At 40.3% G+C, this 18026-nt stretch overlaps 1 protein-coding gene across 1 annotated transcript in view; it reads right to left on the reverse strand.

Annotated features, from left to right (window-relative positions):
* Positions 1-18026, reverse strand: part of SLC4A8 (solute carrier family 4 member 8) — a 176449-nt gene that overhangs the window by 72088 nt on the left and 86335 nt on the right. Inside the window, exons 3-5 of the mRNA XM_075851933.1 lie at positions 11434-11580; positions 10192-10327; positions 2211-2371 (exon numbers count right to left, since the gene is read on the reverse strand). Coding sequence (XP_075708048.1) covers positions 2211-2371; positions 10192-10327; positions 11434-11580 — 444 coding nt within the window. The remainder of the gene's footprint in view (positions 1-2210; positions 2372-10191; positions 10328-11433; positions 11581-18026) is intronic.

The raw sequence follows: 18026 nt of genomic DNA on the forward strand, positions 1-18026 counted from the left end.
AACACATATAACACAAAAAGGAGCCCAAATTCATTAATAAAGTATATTACAAAATATATTTATATTACACATGCTGCTAGAAAATAAAAAGTTGAGCGAACGTTTAGTTACGCTTTAAATGTAGATTATAAAAAAAATAAACAATGTTTGGCTTTTATATGCTGTTAAAAAAAAAACAATCCAGGGAAGAGTTATGACATTTACTTACATACAATGGCACCACCTGGTGTTCAAAGGGTATAAAAATGTGCACATCCAAATAATGAGCGGAGTGCTGGGACACGCACATCCTCAGTCACATTCCCCACAGCCAGGTCTCTGCATAGTGATCCCTTGTTCACTGCACTGCAGCCAATAGAAATTGCTTTTTGACCTTCTTGTCAGGGAAGGATGATTGCCTTTGTAGCATCATCGCAGTACAGCTGAGAATATTTTTTTCTCAGCTTGTGAGGACTGTAAAGCTTTGTATCCTGATAGCAGTTACAAACCCTGCTCATACCCACTCAGTCTTTACGGTTTTATTGAATTAAATATTTATTGCTTTCTAAGGGAGTGTTTACTGCAGTTGTCACACAGCATATACCTTAAGTACCCTGAATCCCATGTTACCTATCTGGAAGGGAAAGTAAGAATGGACTACAGTATATTGTCAGCTGCCAGAGGGGAAAGGAGGCCATTTATGCTCAGAACCTTTCTCCCAGCAGCACAGAATAGCAGCAGCACCAAGGGGGACACAGGGAAGCTAAAAGACATGAGAAAGGTATTTTTATATTATGATTTGTGTCAGGATACTGTATTTAAACACTATTGATTTCCTGTAAAATCTGAAAATCCTGTGTTTTTAGCTTTTTTTTTACTCCCAAGGAGCCACAAATCAATCACTGTAAAGGATTCACTATAAAACACAGCACAAGCCACCACATAGAGAGAGCGAAGAGCAGTGCGTATGTATTTCTACGCAGTTTTGGTGACTCTGTGACCACATTTTAGCTGCTAAAAATGGCATTGGCAAAGTAGCTACCCCCCAGACCCAAATGGAAGAGGTGAAGAGTCCAAATAATTACAGTTGTGACCCCAGATGTGTTTTAACATAAAGTAGGTTTATCTGCAGTCCTAGGTAAAACGGAAAACACATCATAATATAGCAGAATTTAGCACAATTCATCATAATATGTGGAAAGATAATTCCAGCAAAGTTTGTATACAGAAATACATATCTCCAGTGCATGGTTATTACACGATTTCAATCTAGTTGTTGTTTTTGCGCTTGTTTGACATACAAAAAAAATGAAGAAACGGTTTATTCAATTTATTTGCGGCTTTGCCTTTTATATATGGCTTCTTTATATTTTGTTATCAACCAACTCTATTTTGGGGCTTTCCCATTACTGCTGACTGACTAACCATAAATCATTCACTTGAAATGCATTTAGATAAAACCAAAGCTTGATGATTCAACTACACATCACAATACACTACAGCGAGTCTTCAAAGAAGATACCAGATCACATTAAAGGATTCCGAAAACCTCCCCAAGGCTTTTTATTGAAAGAAAGCAATCAGTGGTTTTGCTTTGATAAATGTGTTTTTCTAGGATGCGCACAAAATACCAACCATACTCCCTCTTGCCAAAAACATCAAAATTCACCTCTCTTCTCCAGTCATGGTGCATCAAACCTACTAACAAGATACACATCAGATATACATGCTGCCATCTCACACATTCAACAAATCTAACCTTCAATTGTTTAAAGAAAGAGGAACGGTAAACTTTCCTGACAAGTCCGTTTTAGTAAATACATATATTCTGCATAAAATAACAATGATGGAGCATCTTTTCTTAGAACTGTGGGGTACCTTTCCTCTGTTGTTCCTCCTAGAAATGTGAGAATAACTGACGTTCCCATTCCCGCTTTCAAATGAGACGCATCCGTACACACTCTGATTGGACGGCCAAATGTTTTTGCCAATGTGAATAATGGTGAATAATAATGTGGGCACGCTACTGAATGTGGATCATGTGGATCAGCATGTCATTTTTATTGCTACTGGAAAATAAAGCGGATAATACTGGATAATAATACTGCTGCTATTTTGACTTTTGAATCCTCCCTCATTCATAGTCCGCTACTAGTACAAAAGAAAGAAAATGAAGTTGGAATTTATTGGTGACTTTGACAGGAACTTCAGACATCAGATAAACATTATACCTGCTATTTCCTCAATGGTGCCCGCATGCATGTCCAGCTGAACGGTTCCATTTATAATACAGCTCCTCAGTTCAAAAAGGCTATGTAGAGAGAGCGTAGCGACATACGGTTTACTCCAGCGTTCTCCTCCATCTTCTACATCTTCCTCAAACTTTAACCACCTGATGTCACAAGTAAACAGAAGAAACACGCAAATTAGAAACAAAATCTATTTTGATGTGGAATTTACAATTCCTAGCAAAAAATAAATAAATCAGTAATGCTGAATTTGCCTTAAAGAGGCTCTGTCACCAGATTTTGCAACCCCTATCTGCTATTGCAGCAGATAGGCGCTGCAATGTAGATTACAGTAACGTTTTTATTTTTAAAAAACGAGCTTTTTTGGCCAAGTTATGACCATTTTTGTAGTTATGCAAATGAGGCTTGCAAAAGTCCAAGTGGGTGTGTTTAAAAGTAAAAGTCCAAGTGGGCGTGTATTATGTGCGTACATCGGGGCGTGTTTACTACTTTTACTAGCTGGGCGTTCTGATGAGAAGTATCATCCACTTCTCTTCAGAACGCCCAGCTTCTGGCAGTGCAGATCTGTGACGTCACTCACAGGTCCTGCATCGTGTCAGACGAGCGAGGACACCGGCACCAGAGGCTACAGATGATTCTGCAGCAGCATCAGCGTTTGCAGGTAAGTAGCTACATGGACTTACCTGCAAACGCCGATGCTGCTGCAGAATCAACTGAAGCCTCTGGTGCCGGTGTCCTCGCTCGTCTGACACGATGCAGGACCTGTGAGTGACGACACAGCGTGATCTCTCGAGAAAACGCTGTGTCTGCACTGCCAGAAGCTGGGCGTTCTGAAGAGAAGTGGATGATACTTCTCATCAGAGCGCCCAGCTAGTAAAAGTATTAAAAACGCCCCGATGTACGCACATAATACACGCCCACTTGGACTTTTACTTTTAAACACACCCACTTGGACTTTTGCAAGCCTCATTTGCATAACTACAAAAATGGTCATAACTTGGCCAAAAATGCTCGTTTTTTAAAAATAAAAACGTTACTGTAATCTACATTGCAGCGCCGATCTGCTGCAATAGCAGATAGGGGTTGCAAAATCTGGTGACAGAGCCTCTTTAAAGGTCAGCAACCATAAAACAACTCTGCAGACAGACACTGAATCAGCAGGGACTGTTGGGAAATTTCAGTTCTAAAAACGGCAAAACTTTAAATGCAATCCTGGACTTTATTATAGTATAGGTTGTAATTCATGATCAGTGCAAGATAAGTAATGCAATGTATTTTCATTTAGACAGATAGGCGATGTTCACAACATGTCCAGTGTGTATATTTGGCAGGTGCCCCAGGAAATGCTCCTGGTGCATACGCAAAACATGTCCAAAGAGCCCAATGAATGGCAAAAAAAAAAAGGTGTCCTTCTGTCATCCACTGGGCACGTATGTGTTGTTATACTATTTTTTCACGTATAGAAAAGCACGGCCTACTTTCGGCCAACACAAAAAACTCATACAGGGCCATATATGTTTTTAGAATGGTGGCCTGTGAACGACATATGCAAAGGTTTGTTATACCGTTGCGTAAGTCAAGGCCTTTTGTTCGACGAATATACTGGGACATTTTTCAGATGTGTCTGCCGAACATAAGCCAAAACACGATGTGAACAAAGCCTTACTTTTTATGTAGATGAGGCCTACATTCAAAATTGTAAAATGATTTTCAAAAGTAAACATACATATTAAAACACAAAATATCTCTTCAAAAATTTTTCCAATTTATTCTACAACTACGAATAACCCCATTGTTAGCCACATCAGGCTCCTAGCCAGGGTGACTAGCTCACAGTTAAGAACCATCCATCTGTTGCACTCATCCCACACCAATGCGTCTATTTGTATTCCATTGTTCTCTTACAGGGCTGGAATAGTGAGTCTTCATTTCTATTTTTAACCTTAAAGGCCATATACAATTTTGAAAGGGATTTTTTTTTTATAAAAAAAGGTCAATCAGTGTGTTTTGTGCAACTATGAAATTAGTTTTTAATTAAAAATAATTTTTACTTTTTGAGATACAGCTGCTTTGCATCCTGCATACAGAGCAGCTGTATCTTACGCTGAATCCTGTTCCGGTCAGGTCCGCGGGATCCACCTGTTATCCATCACATCTAAGTTTATAACTTAGTGGGATCCACCTGTAACCGATCATGTTGGACACTGAACCCTTCAGTGCCGCTGACCTGACGGATTCAGGCATTAGGGCACGATACAGCTCCTCTGTATAGAGAATATAGAGCAGCTGTATCTCAAAAAGTATTTTTAATAAAAACTATTTATAAAGTTGCACAAAACACACCGATTGACATTTTTATTTTTTTAAAATCCCTTTCAAAGGTTTACATAGCCTTTAAAGTTCAGGAATATTCTTCTTAATGAGGAAATAAAAGCGATAATTGTTTTTGACAATTGAATTTGACAGGGCTAAGTGCTCTTGTTCCCATAAAACTACATGGGATGTGCAGATGTGTCAATGACACCGCTGTTAAATAGGAGCTAATAAAAACAGTGTTTCTGCCTAGTGTTTACAATGGTGAATTGTGTACTGAACTAATAGCGGATACAATTTAGGCTTTTATTAGACGACTATAATACCGGGTGTTAAATATAATAATTGTTAACATTAATGAATTTTACAACTCATATACTCCTGTCCTTATACTGAACCATATATTTATTACTATAAATATGTACACAGAATATATTCACTCACTTCAGCCTCAGAGTACTCTTCTTCACAGACAAACATTAGGGTCTATTTTGTAAAAGGATAAAATTCTGTCTTCCTGCAGCTACCACTAGGGGGAGCTCACTGTATAGGGATCTTTACAGCCCTCATTTAACTCAATAACACATTCATATGCAGTGAGCTTCCCCTAGTGGTAGCAGAAAGAATTTTAGCCTTTAACTGGATTATTTTTCCTGAATTGCTCTAAGGGGGGTTTCCAGGAACTAGGAACCCCCAGCTAAGTATGTTCCTGCACACTGTATATCACAGAAACAGGTGATGTAGTACTACAAGTACCAGCAATGTGAGGTGTTATCACTTGTCTTGGGTTTCACCAATAGCAGCTAATTTGAGTCATGAAAGTCCTTGAAATATCAACATTTTGGCAAATCACACAATGACCAAGTGTTGTGTGGTTATCTGTCATTTCTGCCACACTACTTGAATTCATGGCTGTTGTTGGAAACCTTACATTGCTGTTACTTGTAGTACTACATTACCTGTTTCTGTGATATGTGGCGACACTAGTGATATACAATGCAGGGGCGCACTTAAGAGGCTCTGTCACCAGATTTTGCAACCCCTATCTGCTATTGCAGCAGATCGGCGCTGCAATGTAGATTACAGTAACGTTTTTATTTTTAAAAAACGAGCATTTTTGGCCAAGTTATGACCATTTTTGTATTTATGCAAATGAGGCTTGCAAAAGTCCAAGTGGGCGTGTTTAAAGTAAAAGTCCAACTGGGCGTGTATTATGTGCGTACATAGGGGCGTTTTTACTACTTTTACTAGCTGGGCATTCTGACGAGAAGTATCATCCACTTCTCTTCAGAACGCCCAGCTTCTGGCAGTGCAGACACAGCCGTGTTCTCGAGAGATCACGCTGTGTCGTCACTCACAGGTCCTGCATCGTGTCGGACGAGCGAGGACACATCGGCACCAGAGGCTACAGTTGATTCTGCAGCAGCATCGGCGTTTGCAGGTAAGTCGATGTAGCTACTTACCTGCAAACGCTGATGCTGCTGCAAAATCAACTGTAGCCTCTGGTGCCGACACGATGCAGGACCTGTGAGTGACGTCACAGATCTACACTGCCAGAAGCTGGGCGTTCTGAAGGAAGCGCATTAGCACCTCATATCTGCTTCTGGTCATAACGGCTGCAAAAACAGGTGTGGCATGTGTAGGGCTTGTTACCCAATATGACCGGATTGAGGGCTTTTTCACTAACCCCATGTTGAGGATTAGCCCCAAAAATGTTTAAGTTCGCCAGTATTTGTGGGGTGCCACTGCTTTGCATAGGAGGACGTTGGCTTTTCAGCAAGGAATTGGCGAGCATACAGATTGGTTTGGTTGACAACCAGCTCCAATAGTTAATCTGTAATGAATATTTTTTTTTTAAATCGAGGTCTGTAAAATTTTCCACATTAATATTTATCCCTGGTGTGGCAATAAATTCTGGAATATTAAGGGAAAATGACTCTGTGGATACCCACGCAATATATTCTGGGGGAATAGAGTGGGCCGTGTTTTGTGGTACTTCTGCAACATGCCCTGTGCTTGTGGACTGTGCAGCGACACTTGAATTGCAGAAAGCGTATCACTGTCGTCGCTATCACTGGTAGACAACATTTCTACCTTGGACGCGGTTTCTGTATCGCTTTCATTAGAGTCAGAAATTAACACGGCGTATGCCTCTTCCACCGTGAACCTTCTATGGGGCATTGTAATTACACACACACGTACGACAAAGACTGTAACCAGACGCACACGCAGACACATTTTATTATTTTTTCTTTACTTTTTTTTTTTCACAGACAAAAATACACGGACGTCACAAAAGCATGCGCCACAAAAAACTGATGTCAAACAAACACGTAGACTATAAAACTTTTTTTTTTCTGCACAAATAAAATACACAGATGTGACACAAGTACGCTACACAAAAACCCTAGGCTAAACCTAGTCTAAACCTAGGCTAACCCTAGACTAGAACCTAGAATAACCCTAGACTAACCCTAAGGGCACGTTCACACGTGGCGGAATTGCTGTGGACAGTCCGCAGTGGAATTCTCCAGCGGCCGTTTTTAACATTTGTTTCAATACATTTTTAGGCAAGTTAGTTCAGACGTTGCGGAAAACTCCGCTGCGGACCATAGGCTGCGGTGCGGAATTTGTCTGTGGCGGAGAAGAAGCGGAATTTCACTGCGTATTTCAGCCTTTGCAATGCAAAAACTGAAATCTGTGGCAAGTCCGCTGTCTTTTCTGCAACGTCTGAATTACCTGTCAAATATGCAAATGTTGGTGCAGATTCTTTGCGTAATTGCCCCAAATCTGCACCAACATTTGCAGCGGAAAACCTCTGCCACGTGTGAACGTGCCCCAAGGATAACCCTAGCCTAGGTATACAATTGAAGAAGTTTATATATTAGATTTATTGTAATTTTGTGTCTTTGGTGTCACAGTAAAATATTCTCTCTCTGTCTCTTCTCATACAGGAGAGACAGAGAGACAGGTAAGAGAAACACTTTGTTTTTCATTTTGTGATCACTGTGAATGGTTCTCACTCATCTGCGAGTGTTTTTTTTCGGCGTTGCGATTTTTACGGCGAAATCGCTGCGATTCCGCCGCAAATGTCGCAACACTGGGCTTTCTGTTGCGGGTTTTGCATTCAAATGGGGAAATTCAATGGGGAAAATCAGAAACAGAATAGCAACGAAAACGCAGCATAAATTCACATGCTGCGGATTAAACTCCGCACCGCTACGTGGAAACCTGGCCTTAAGGTGCAGGCCCACGCGGCAGATTTTGTTGCAAAAGTTTCTGCGTCTGATAATCAGTTCCATTCATCAATGTGCTTGATGCAGAACAAACCCCATACAGATAAATGCAACTGATTTTCAGTCACAGAAATTTCTATAACAAAATCTGCCGCATGCGAATCCACCATATATATACATACATATACATATACATATACATATACACACACACACACACACGTTTACACTCCTATGTCAGCAATGTGAGGTAATTCTCAATCTAAATTATAATCAAAAATTGTCCATAAAGTTGAGAAAAATAATTTTATAAAAATTTATATTGGGGAAATTCAGGGTGGCAACAGGGGTAAGAACACAACAAACAAGGCAGGAAAACAGGGAGGGACATATAGTACAGTACAACTTAAGAACTCCAGTGAAGCTTGTTTGAAGGACAACAATCATGACCGAATGTATACTAGAAGGCCAAAAGTATGTGGACACATGATCATCACACCTATATGAGCTTGTTGGACATCCCATTCCAAAACCATGAGCGTTAATATGGAATTGGGCCCCCTTTTTTGGATATAACATCAGTCACTCTTCTCGGAAGACTTTCTACAAGATTTTGGAGTATGTCTGTGGAAACGTGTGCCCATTCATCCTGAAGAGCATTTGTGAAATCAGACTCTGATGTTGGATGAGAGGGCCTGACTTGCAATCTCCGTTCTATTTCATCCCAAAAGTGTTTGATGGGGTTGAAGTCTGGGATCTGTGCAGCCGCTCCAGTTCCTCCACTCCAATCTAATCACACCATGTCTTTATGGCCACCGGGGCACAGTCAAGCTGGAACAGGAAAGGGCCTTCAAAGTTGGAAGTACACAATTGTCTAAAATGTCTGTCACTGGAAATAAGAGGTCTAGCCCAAACCCTGAAAAGTAGCCCCAGACCATTACCCCTGCTTGACCAAATTTTACAGTAAACAATACACATTGTGGTAGGTAGCGTTCTCCTGGCATCCGCCAAACCAAGATTTTGTCCATCAGACTTGCAGGTAGTGAAACGTGATTCATCACTCCAGGGAACACGTTTCCACTGCTCCAGAGTCCAGTGGCAACTCCTCCAGCTGATGCTTGGCATTCCACATGGTGACCCTGCAGCTGCTCGATTACGAAAGCCCATTTCACGAAGCTCCTGATGCACAGTTTTTGTGCCAATGTCACTTCCAGAGGGAGTTTGGTACTCGGTAGTGGGTGACAAAACAGAGAATAGGTGTTTTTTGCGCCCCATGCCTCAGCACTCGGTGGCCCAGCTCTGCGGGTTTGTGTGATCTTACCCGGGGCAGATCTAGCAGATCGTAAATTTCACAACCTGACTTGTGGCAAAGAGGACATCTTATGACAGCACCACGTTTAAAGTCACTGTGCTATTCATTACAACCAATACTACTACCAATGTTGGTTTAAGGAAATTGCATGGCTGTGTGCTTAAATTTTTGTGCACCCGTTTGCAATGGAAATGGCTGAAATACATTAACTTAAGTAGAAGGGGTGTCCACATACTTTTGGCCACATAGAGTACTTCGACGTCAAGAAAAATAAATACTTTTTTTGCGGTTTACAAAAGTAGTTGAGCTGAATTTATCACTTAAAGTGTTTTCCCCACCATTAGCATGCTTAGGTGTTAGGGTATGTGCACACGACCTCTTTTCAGGCGTAATGGAGGCGTTTTGCACCTCGAATTACGCCTGAACAGACAGCTCTAATACGTCAGCAAACATCTGCCCATTGCTTGCAATGGGTTTTACGATGTTCTGTGCAGACGAGCTGTCATTGTACGTGTCGCTGTCAAAAGACGGCGCGTAAAATTACGGCCGCATCAAAGAAGTGCAGGACACTTCTTGGGATGTAATTGGAACTGTTTTTCATTGACTCCAATGAAGAACAGCTCCAACTACTTCCGTAAAAGACGCTGCGAAAAATGCGTGTACTTGTAAAAACGTCTCAAATTCAGAAGCTCTCTTCTCCTGAAAACCGCTCCGTAATTTCAGACCCTAACTGTATCTCCCATAGACTAGAATGGAAAGTGTCTACACATGTGGCCAAGTCACTATTCCTATCTCTCTCCCTCTCGTTACCTCTGATCTTTAAAATAAGGTACACACCTGACCCCCTATTCTCATTTTTAGCATGGGTAAAATATTTTTGGTATATCCTATGGATATGCAATAAAATCTAGTTGTGAATAAACCCCTTTAAGATGCACTGTAATGCAGTAATTTTACCTGCAGTACTACGGAAACCACAGATATCAACAAATCGATGAATGATAAGCTCTGCTATATCTGGATACGAGGTAATGGTTTTTTATATTAAGTAACTTATTATTCATTCATGTGATTGACAGTTTCCTGGGTATTTTGGTCTTACCTTGCTGTCTCTTTCCATTCGGCATCCTCACCATCTTTGACACAGATTTCATCCAACTCTGTGAACAGCTCATGGGGCACATGTTCTTCATCCTCTTCTGTTCCTAGGATGAACTGCACTCTCTGGGATGGTGTGTCTACAATAATGACAAGGATATACTTATTTATTTGTCAGCATTATTTATATAGTGCCAACGTATACCGATGGCAAGACATTGATTCTTTGCTGCAATACCCATACACAAAATGAGTAGAGCTAACGGTCATTTTTGAAATTTTTTGGCCTCTTGATAGCCCTTTGGTTTAAGATAATGCAGTAGGTTTACCTACAGTTCTATATTAAATTACACGTAGTAGCTCTGTTCTGCTGTATCCGAGTCTGTTTTACAGGAAAAAATATATTATTATGCAAGTTTTTAAATTGTAGGAGGTAACCAGTTACCCGGAGAAAACCTACGGATCAAGAAGAACATACAAATGCCATGCAAGACAGCAACACATTAAATACATCTTGTAAATTCACACTTGCTGAGGCAAATTACCCCAAAGAAATGGTCTAATCTTTTTTTAGGACACTGTACAATGTGAACACTGAAAAGAGATCACGCTGGGTTATGGAGTTTGATGATAACCGCGTCCAATTTAAGGACTTGAGAAATATAAGCAGCAAATTCAATAGAGCCATAGAAAATCTTTATAGAAACAGAACATGGTCAGTTCAAACGATTCGTATTTTTAAATAGCCATGCAGCAGACTAAAAATATAACCAACTTCAATGGGTTGCTATGTTGGAAGAGCGACTAGAAACTCTGCCATTGTTTAGGGGTAAGGGCATGTTCCCATCAGCGTTTGTTTCCGTTGAGGGGTTCCGTCTGAGCTCTCCGTCAGAGGAAACCCACAACGGAAAGGGTTCCGTATGCGTGACCATTGATTTCAATGGTAATGCTTCCGTTGCTTATGGTTTCCGTTTGTCACCGTTGTGAAAGATTTCCGTTTCTTTGACGGAATCAATAGCGCAGTCGACTTTGCTATTGATTCAGTCAAAAAAAACGGAGTCCTTTCACAACGGTGACAAACTTTTCGTTGAGGGGTTCCCCCGACAGTCTAAAATGCATGCAGAATTATCATCAGATAGTCTCAGCCACGTTGTGTCCATGTAGTCTACATGCTCAAAGACCAAATGTAATCCGGCTTGGTCAGACGCAGCTAACCGGTGTATGTGAATGTAAGACGACTACATACCATGAGCTAATGACTCATCATGGCCTTCCTCTTGAATGACTCCCTTCATGCGGTCTCGTTTTCTGTGTTTCTGTCCATGAGGCCGATGATGTCTATGGCTTTGCCGACCCAGTGGCATTCGTACGCCAACATACAATGTTCTGTGCCCTAGAACCAGAATATGACATGACATATTTAATAAAACAGCCATCATACATCTGATACGCTATATTAACAAGGCCACAGACTGCTAGTGGAATGAGAATTCTTTAGCAAACGCATTTATTGACATATCTTCTTACTTGTTACATTATTGTTTTCATTATTGAAACGCTGAATTAACTACTATTGTGTGGAAGTGCATTATTTTATTTAGTGGTTCCCAGTGCTCCAAGCCTATTAAATAGTAGATAGATGGTGCACTAAGAGTATGCAGGCTGTGGTGTTCACCGAAGTAATGGCTGTGGTAAAAGTTTGATAGATTTATCACAGAAGTGGCTTTATGTTCATTTGTAGCTCTATTACATTTAGTTTTATGCGTTAATGAGAAAATGTGATTTTTATTGACTTTAAAAGCAGATTTCCAGAGAAACGGAGATGTGCTGCTAAATTATTTGTTAGAAAGGCTTGTCCGAAAAATGCCTGCCTCCTCTTAAGGGACATCGCTGGGATTGTAAAAATGTCCCTGCTGCAGGACAACGGATGGCTGGTGGCAATAACAGCGTTCAGCTTTCCAGACACTAATCTGCATGGTTATCGAATTGATCTCTACATAACTATTCAAAATCATATTCACATCAGAGGACAACCTTTTTAGAGATGCTCTATTAGGGCATACTGTTTTTATACATTTATACGTGGTATTGTATCCACAGCTTTATACATTTTATCCTATTCATGATCTTTTAGTCGTTATTTCAAATGTTTGAACCATTTTTAATTCCTTTTTATTCTATGTAGTTTCTGCAGCAGTAAATTATTCATATCAACTAATCGCTGGAGGCAACTTATAGTTCAGTTGGGAATTGCATTACAAGGCTACCTGGACATCATATGAGGGTGCGTGCGCCACCTCAGCAATGGCAGCAGAGCCAGTATGTATGGCAGAGAATGGACTTTGAACAGTTACTTAAAGGCTATGTACACCTTTGAACTAAAAAAAATATGTTTTTAATAAAACAATTTTTTTAGGTAATTTTAAGCAACTTTTCAATTGACTTTAATTCCATTTTTCGTTTACTTTTTAAGATACAGCTTCTATGTATCCTGTATACAGAGAAGCTGTATTGTTCCGTCAAAGTTGAAAGCTGAAAGCTGGTTCGGCATGTCTCCGACACACAGCATCGACCCATTAACAATAACATCTAAGTTCATAAACTTAGATTTGAACGTTATTAGCTGAATTCTGCATGGAGCAGCTTTCTGCTAAGCCGTCAGTCCAGCTGACCTGACAGAATCGGCTTTATTGGCAAGATGCAGCTTCTATGTATACAGGATACATAAAATCTATATCTAACTATATATTGACTTAAAGTTAATTCAAAAGCGGTTTAAAATTACCTTAAACATTGCTTTATTTAAAATAAAAAAATTAAAATGGTCAAAAAGGTGTACATAGGCTTAAATAATTAGGAAAGTATGCTTTGTCCTCTCAATAATGTAAGCCATCATTAACCAATATAATCACACAGGCCTATGAGAAAATCACTTATTACCCCAGGTGTATTTACCTTACTGCAGTCATAGAGTAAGTGGGTGTTTTCTAACTGTAAAACAATAAAATGCTATGTATTGAATGCTAAATAGATCTATGCAAAAAAAAATAATCATGAAATAATAAAAAAAACAAGAAACAAACATTTATTCGAAAATAAAAAAAAGAAAAAGAAGAGAGGCAGGTACAGTACACAAGTGCATAGTATCTATGGATGGTGTACAAAAACCCTGAGGATAATCCGGTCAAAGAGATATATGAGACCCGTGTAATTCAGTAGATGTAGGTGTCCGTTTTCCATCTTTGTAACTCCTCTTGACCTCCCGCTTGCCATCACTGATCTATTTGTAGGTTACTGGACTATATTGTAATACTGCTTCCAGCTGTGGTTGCATTCATGTTTGAACTTCTATCTTACTGTATGTTGTTGTTTTTCCGGTCTAAAATTATTCATAAAAATCTTTCAATCAAGTTTAAATGGGTCTACATTAAAATCCTCTGGTTTTGGGCAAGCATTTTCTAATCCTTCTCAGGGCTCATGCACATGGCCGTATTACAGCTCTATGAAACCTCTAAGTTGTATATAGCCATAATACGTCAGCCATAGACTTCAATGGGGCTTAACTGTACCGCTGTATGGTTATGATTACATATGAAGGTGAATAGAGGTTTTTTCAAACTTTATCGAACAGCAAAAAAACACGGCTTGCTCGATCAGATGTCATATTACCAAGCTATCCTCCCGTAGAAGCTAAGCAATAACCCCTTAAATATTTATCACTACAGCGCACCATACAGGATGCCTACGTCTTCATAGCACAAAGCCATGTCACGAGGCCTTAGTCTTTATGTAGTGTAATTTTCATATTTTAACAAAAAAAACAAAAATGTTCAGTGACTTACATTCTGACTAAATTAACGGTCAAATCTTTTTCCGCCAACGGCAAAAAAAAAGGAGTGATGGAAGCAGTCAGCAGCCATCTAGTCAACTAACGTGGGATCGTTTACTACTATCCATTTCCAATTAATAAACTTGACATAAATCAAGTCTTGATCATTAGTAAAACACAACTTGAGACGGAGGGCGTCAGAGAATCTTCAAAGTAAAGGAAGGAGTGAATACACGGAGCGGTCAATAATGGAACCTTTTCCATCTGCCCCCAAACTGCTCCAGAGCTTTTCAAGGTTAATTGTTTTTTTAAGATGTTTGTTCATTTGAAAGCTGTTGTTACAGAACATTAGTAAAGACAGTAAATCCAGAGCAGGAGGTTTGTCCCAGGAAAGGGTTTTGTCAAATTAATAAATTAGGTCTTATGCGGGGCTGCCCCCAGATCTCAACTACCTCATGACGTCTATGGAAATCTAATGAAAATGGCAAGTACTCTATGTATATTAATGTAATGGTCAAGCAAAAAATTCTCAACATAAAAGACATGGAGTGAAAAAAGTTGCGCACAAAGTCCAATGCAAGCTGTACCTGAAGCTGTCCCCCAAAAGTGGTTCAGTGGTTAAAACTGAAGCTGTCATGTGTAAACAAAATTAGGTTATAACCAGCACAATGAAGAGGATTATGTGGTTTAGTAAACCCATATCCTACTAGGGCATTCTGAGTAAATATAGGGGTTACCCTGTTCAGGACCCTCATCTGTTAGCCAGAGTGGAAACCAGATACAAAGAGCATTGCTCTGGAGGACCCGGGACATCGATGCATTACATGAACAGCCCATTGATTTTAATGGGAATTGTGTAATGCTCAATTTGTCCTGTGGTGGTGCTGTAAGTAAATTAAAAACACTTGCTGCCAGGTTCCCTCACAGATTACAACTGATCGCTACAAGTCCCAGCAGTAGGAATCCTTCTAACAAAAAGAGACAAGACCTTTTATGATGCAGATGTGACCATTGGGCAGTTAGTGGTTAAACATGACCGCATTGTGCTAGCAAAACGTACACAAACCTGAAACACAACATAACTGTTTATTGTATTTACATTGCATAAATGATTTGTTAAAGTGAACCAAAACTTTCTAACAGGAAAATAACAAAGAAAACATTAAAGTTCTCCTGCCTTTTGAATTCACTGCCTCTTTTGGTTTTAAAATCAATGCATGCAGCAAACAGATGCCCCCCAAACACTGTTTGGCAGCTACAAATGCCCCCCGTACCAGTGCCTGCAAGCCAGAGGTGTCCCTCATAGAAATAACTGCAAGTCACAGGTGCTCACAAAACAATGTGCTAGCCAAATGTGCCCCCAAATCAGTGTGCCAGTTAAACATGCCCCCAAATTAGTATGCCAGCCAAACGTGCCCCCAAATCCGTGTGCCAGTTAAACATGCCCCAAATCAGTGGCAGATACAGATCCCCCTTATCTGCTAGCCATCTCCTCTCAAATCCCATTTCAAGTGTAGGTTACATACAGTGAAGGAAATAAGTATTTGATCCCTTGCTGATTTTGTAAGTTTGCCCACTGTCAAAGACATGAACAGTCTAGAATTTTTAGGCTAGGTTAATTTTACCAATGAGAGATAGATTATATATAAAAAAGAAAAAAAAAAGAAAATCACATTGTCAAAATTATACATATTTATTTGCATTGTGCACAGAGAAATAAGTATTTGATCCCCTACCAACCATTAAGAGTTCAGCCTCCTCCAGACCAGTTACACGCTCCAAATCAACTTGGTGCCTGCATTAAAGACAGCTGTCTTACATGGTCACCTGTATAAAAGACTCCTGTCCACAGACTCAATTAATCAGTCTGACTCTAACCTCTACAACATGGGCAAGACCAAAGTGCTTTCTAAGGATGTCAGGGACAAGATCATAGACCTGCACAAGGCTGGAATGGGCTACAAAACCATAAGTAAGACGCTGGGTGAGAAGGAGACAACTGTTGGTGCAATAGTAAGAAAATGGAAGACATACAAAATGACTGTCAATCGACATCGATCTAGGGCTCCATGCAAAATCTCACCTCGTGGGGTATCCTTGATCCGGAGGAAGGTGAGAGCTCAGTCGAAAACTACACGGGGGGAACTTGTTAATGATCTCAAGGCAGCTGGGACCACAGTCACCAAGAAAACCATTGGTAACACATTACGCCGTAATGGATTAAAATCCTGCAGTGCCCGCAAGGTCCCCCTGCTCAAGAAGGCACATGTACAGGCCCATCTGAAGTTTGCAAATGAACATCTGGATGATTCTGAGAGTGATTGGGAGAAGGTGCTGTGGTCAGATGAGACTAAAATTGAGCTCTTTGGCATTAACTCAACTCGCCGTGTTTGGAAGAAGAGAAATGCTGCCTATGACCTAAAGAACACCGTCCCCACTGTCAAGCATGGAGGTGGAAACATTATGTTTTGGGGGTGTTTCTCTGCTAAGGGCACAGGACTACTTCACCGCATCAATGGGAGAATAGATGGAGCCATGTACCGTCAAATCCTGAGTGACAACCTCCTTCCCTCCACCAGGACATTAAGAATGGCTCGTGGCTGGGTCTTCCAGTACGACAATGACCCGAAACATACAGCCAAGGCAACAAAGGAGTGGCTCAAAAAGAAGCACATTAAGGTCATGGAGTGGCCTAGCCAGTCTCCAGACCTTAATCCTATCGAAAACTTATGGATGGAGCTGAAGATCTGAGTTGCCAAGCGACAGCCTCGAAATCTTAATGATTTACAGATGATCTGCAAAGAGGAGTGGGCCAAAATTCCATCTAACATGTGTGCAAACCTCATCATCAACTACAAAAAACGTCTGACTGCTGTACGTGCCACCAAGGGTTTTGCCACCAAGTATTAAGTCTTGTTAGCCAAAGGGATCAAATACTTATTTCTCTGTGCACAATGCAAATAAATATACAGGGTGGGCCATTTATATGGATACACCTAAATAAAATGGGAATGGTTGGTGATATTAACTTCCTGTTTGTTGCACATTAGTATATGGGAGGGGGGAAACTTTTCAAGCTGGATGTTGACCATGGCGGCCATTTTGAAGTCGGCCATTTTGTATCCAACTTTAGTTTTTTCAATGGGAAGAGGGTCATGTGACACATCAAACTTATCGAGAATTTCACAAGAAAAACAATGGTGTGCTTGGTTTTAACGTTACTTTATTCTTTCATGAGTTATTTACAAGTTTCTGACCACTTATAAAATGTGTTCAAAGTGCTGCCCATTGTGTTGGACTGTCAATGCAACCCTCTTCTCCCACTCTTCACATACTGATAGCAACACCGCAGAAGAAATGCCTCCCGATCTGACCCCCTTAGACTTTTATCTTTTGGGTCATCTGAAGGCAATTGTCTATGTTGTGAAGATACGAGATGTGCAGCAACTGAAACTACGGATACTGGAAGCCTGTGCTAGCATTTCTTCTGCGGTGTTGCTATCAGTGTGTGAAGAGTGGGAGAAGATGGTTGCATTGACAATCCAACACAATGGGCAGCACTTTGAACACATTTTATAAGTGGTCAGAAACTTGTAAATAACTCATAAAAGAATAAAGTAACGTTAAAACCCAGCACACCATTGTTTTTCTTGTGAAATTCTCGATAAGTTTGATGTGTCACATGACCCTCTTCCCATTGAAAAAACTAAAGTTGGATACAAAATGGCCGACTTCAAAATGGCCGCCATGGTCAACATCCAGCTTGAAAAGTTTCCCCCCTCCCATATACTAATGTGCAACAAACAGGAAGTTAATATCACCAACCATTCCCATTTTATTTAGGTGTATCCATATAAATGGCCCACCCTGTATATTTATTTGCATTGTGCACAGAGAAATAAGTATTTGATCCCTTTGGCTAACAAGACTTAATACTTGGTGGCAAAACCCTTGTTGGTAAGCACAGCAGTCAGACGTTTTTTGTAGTTGATGATGAGGTTTGCACACAT

The sequence above is a fragment of the Rhinoderma darwinii genome, chromosome 2 (genome assembly GCF_050947455.1).
Source record: "Rhinoderma darwinii isolate aRhiDar2 chromosome 2, aRhiDar2.hap1, whole genome shotgun sequence".
NCBI classification, from domain to species: domain Eukaryota; kingdom Metazoa; phylum Chordata; class Amphibia; order Anura; family Rhinodermatidae; genus Rhinoderma; species Rhinoderma darwinii.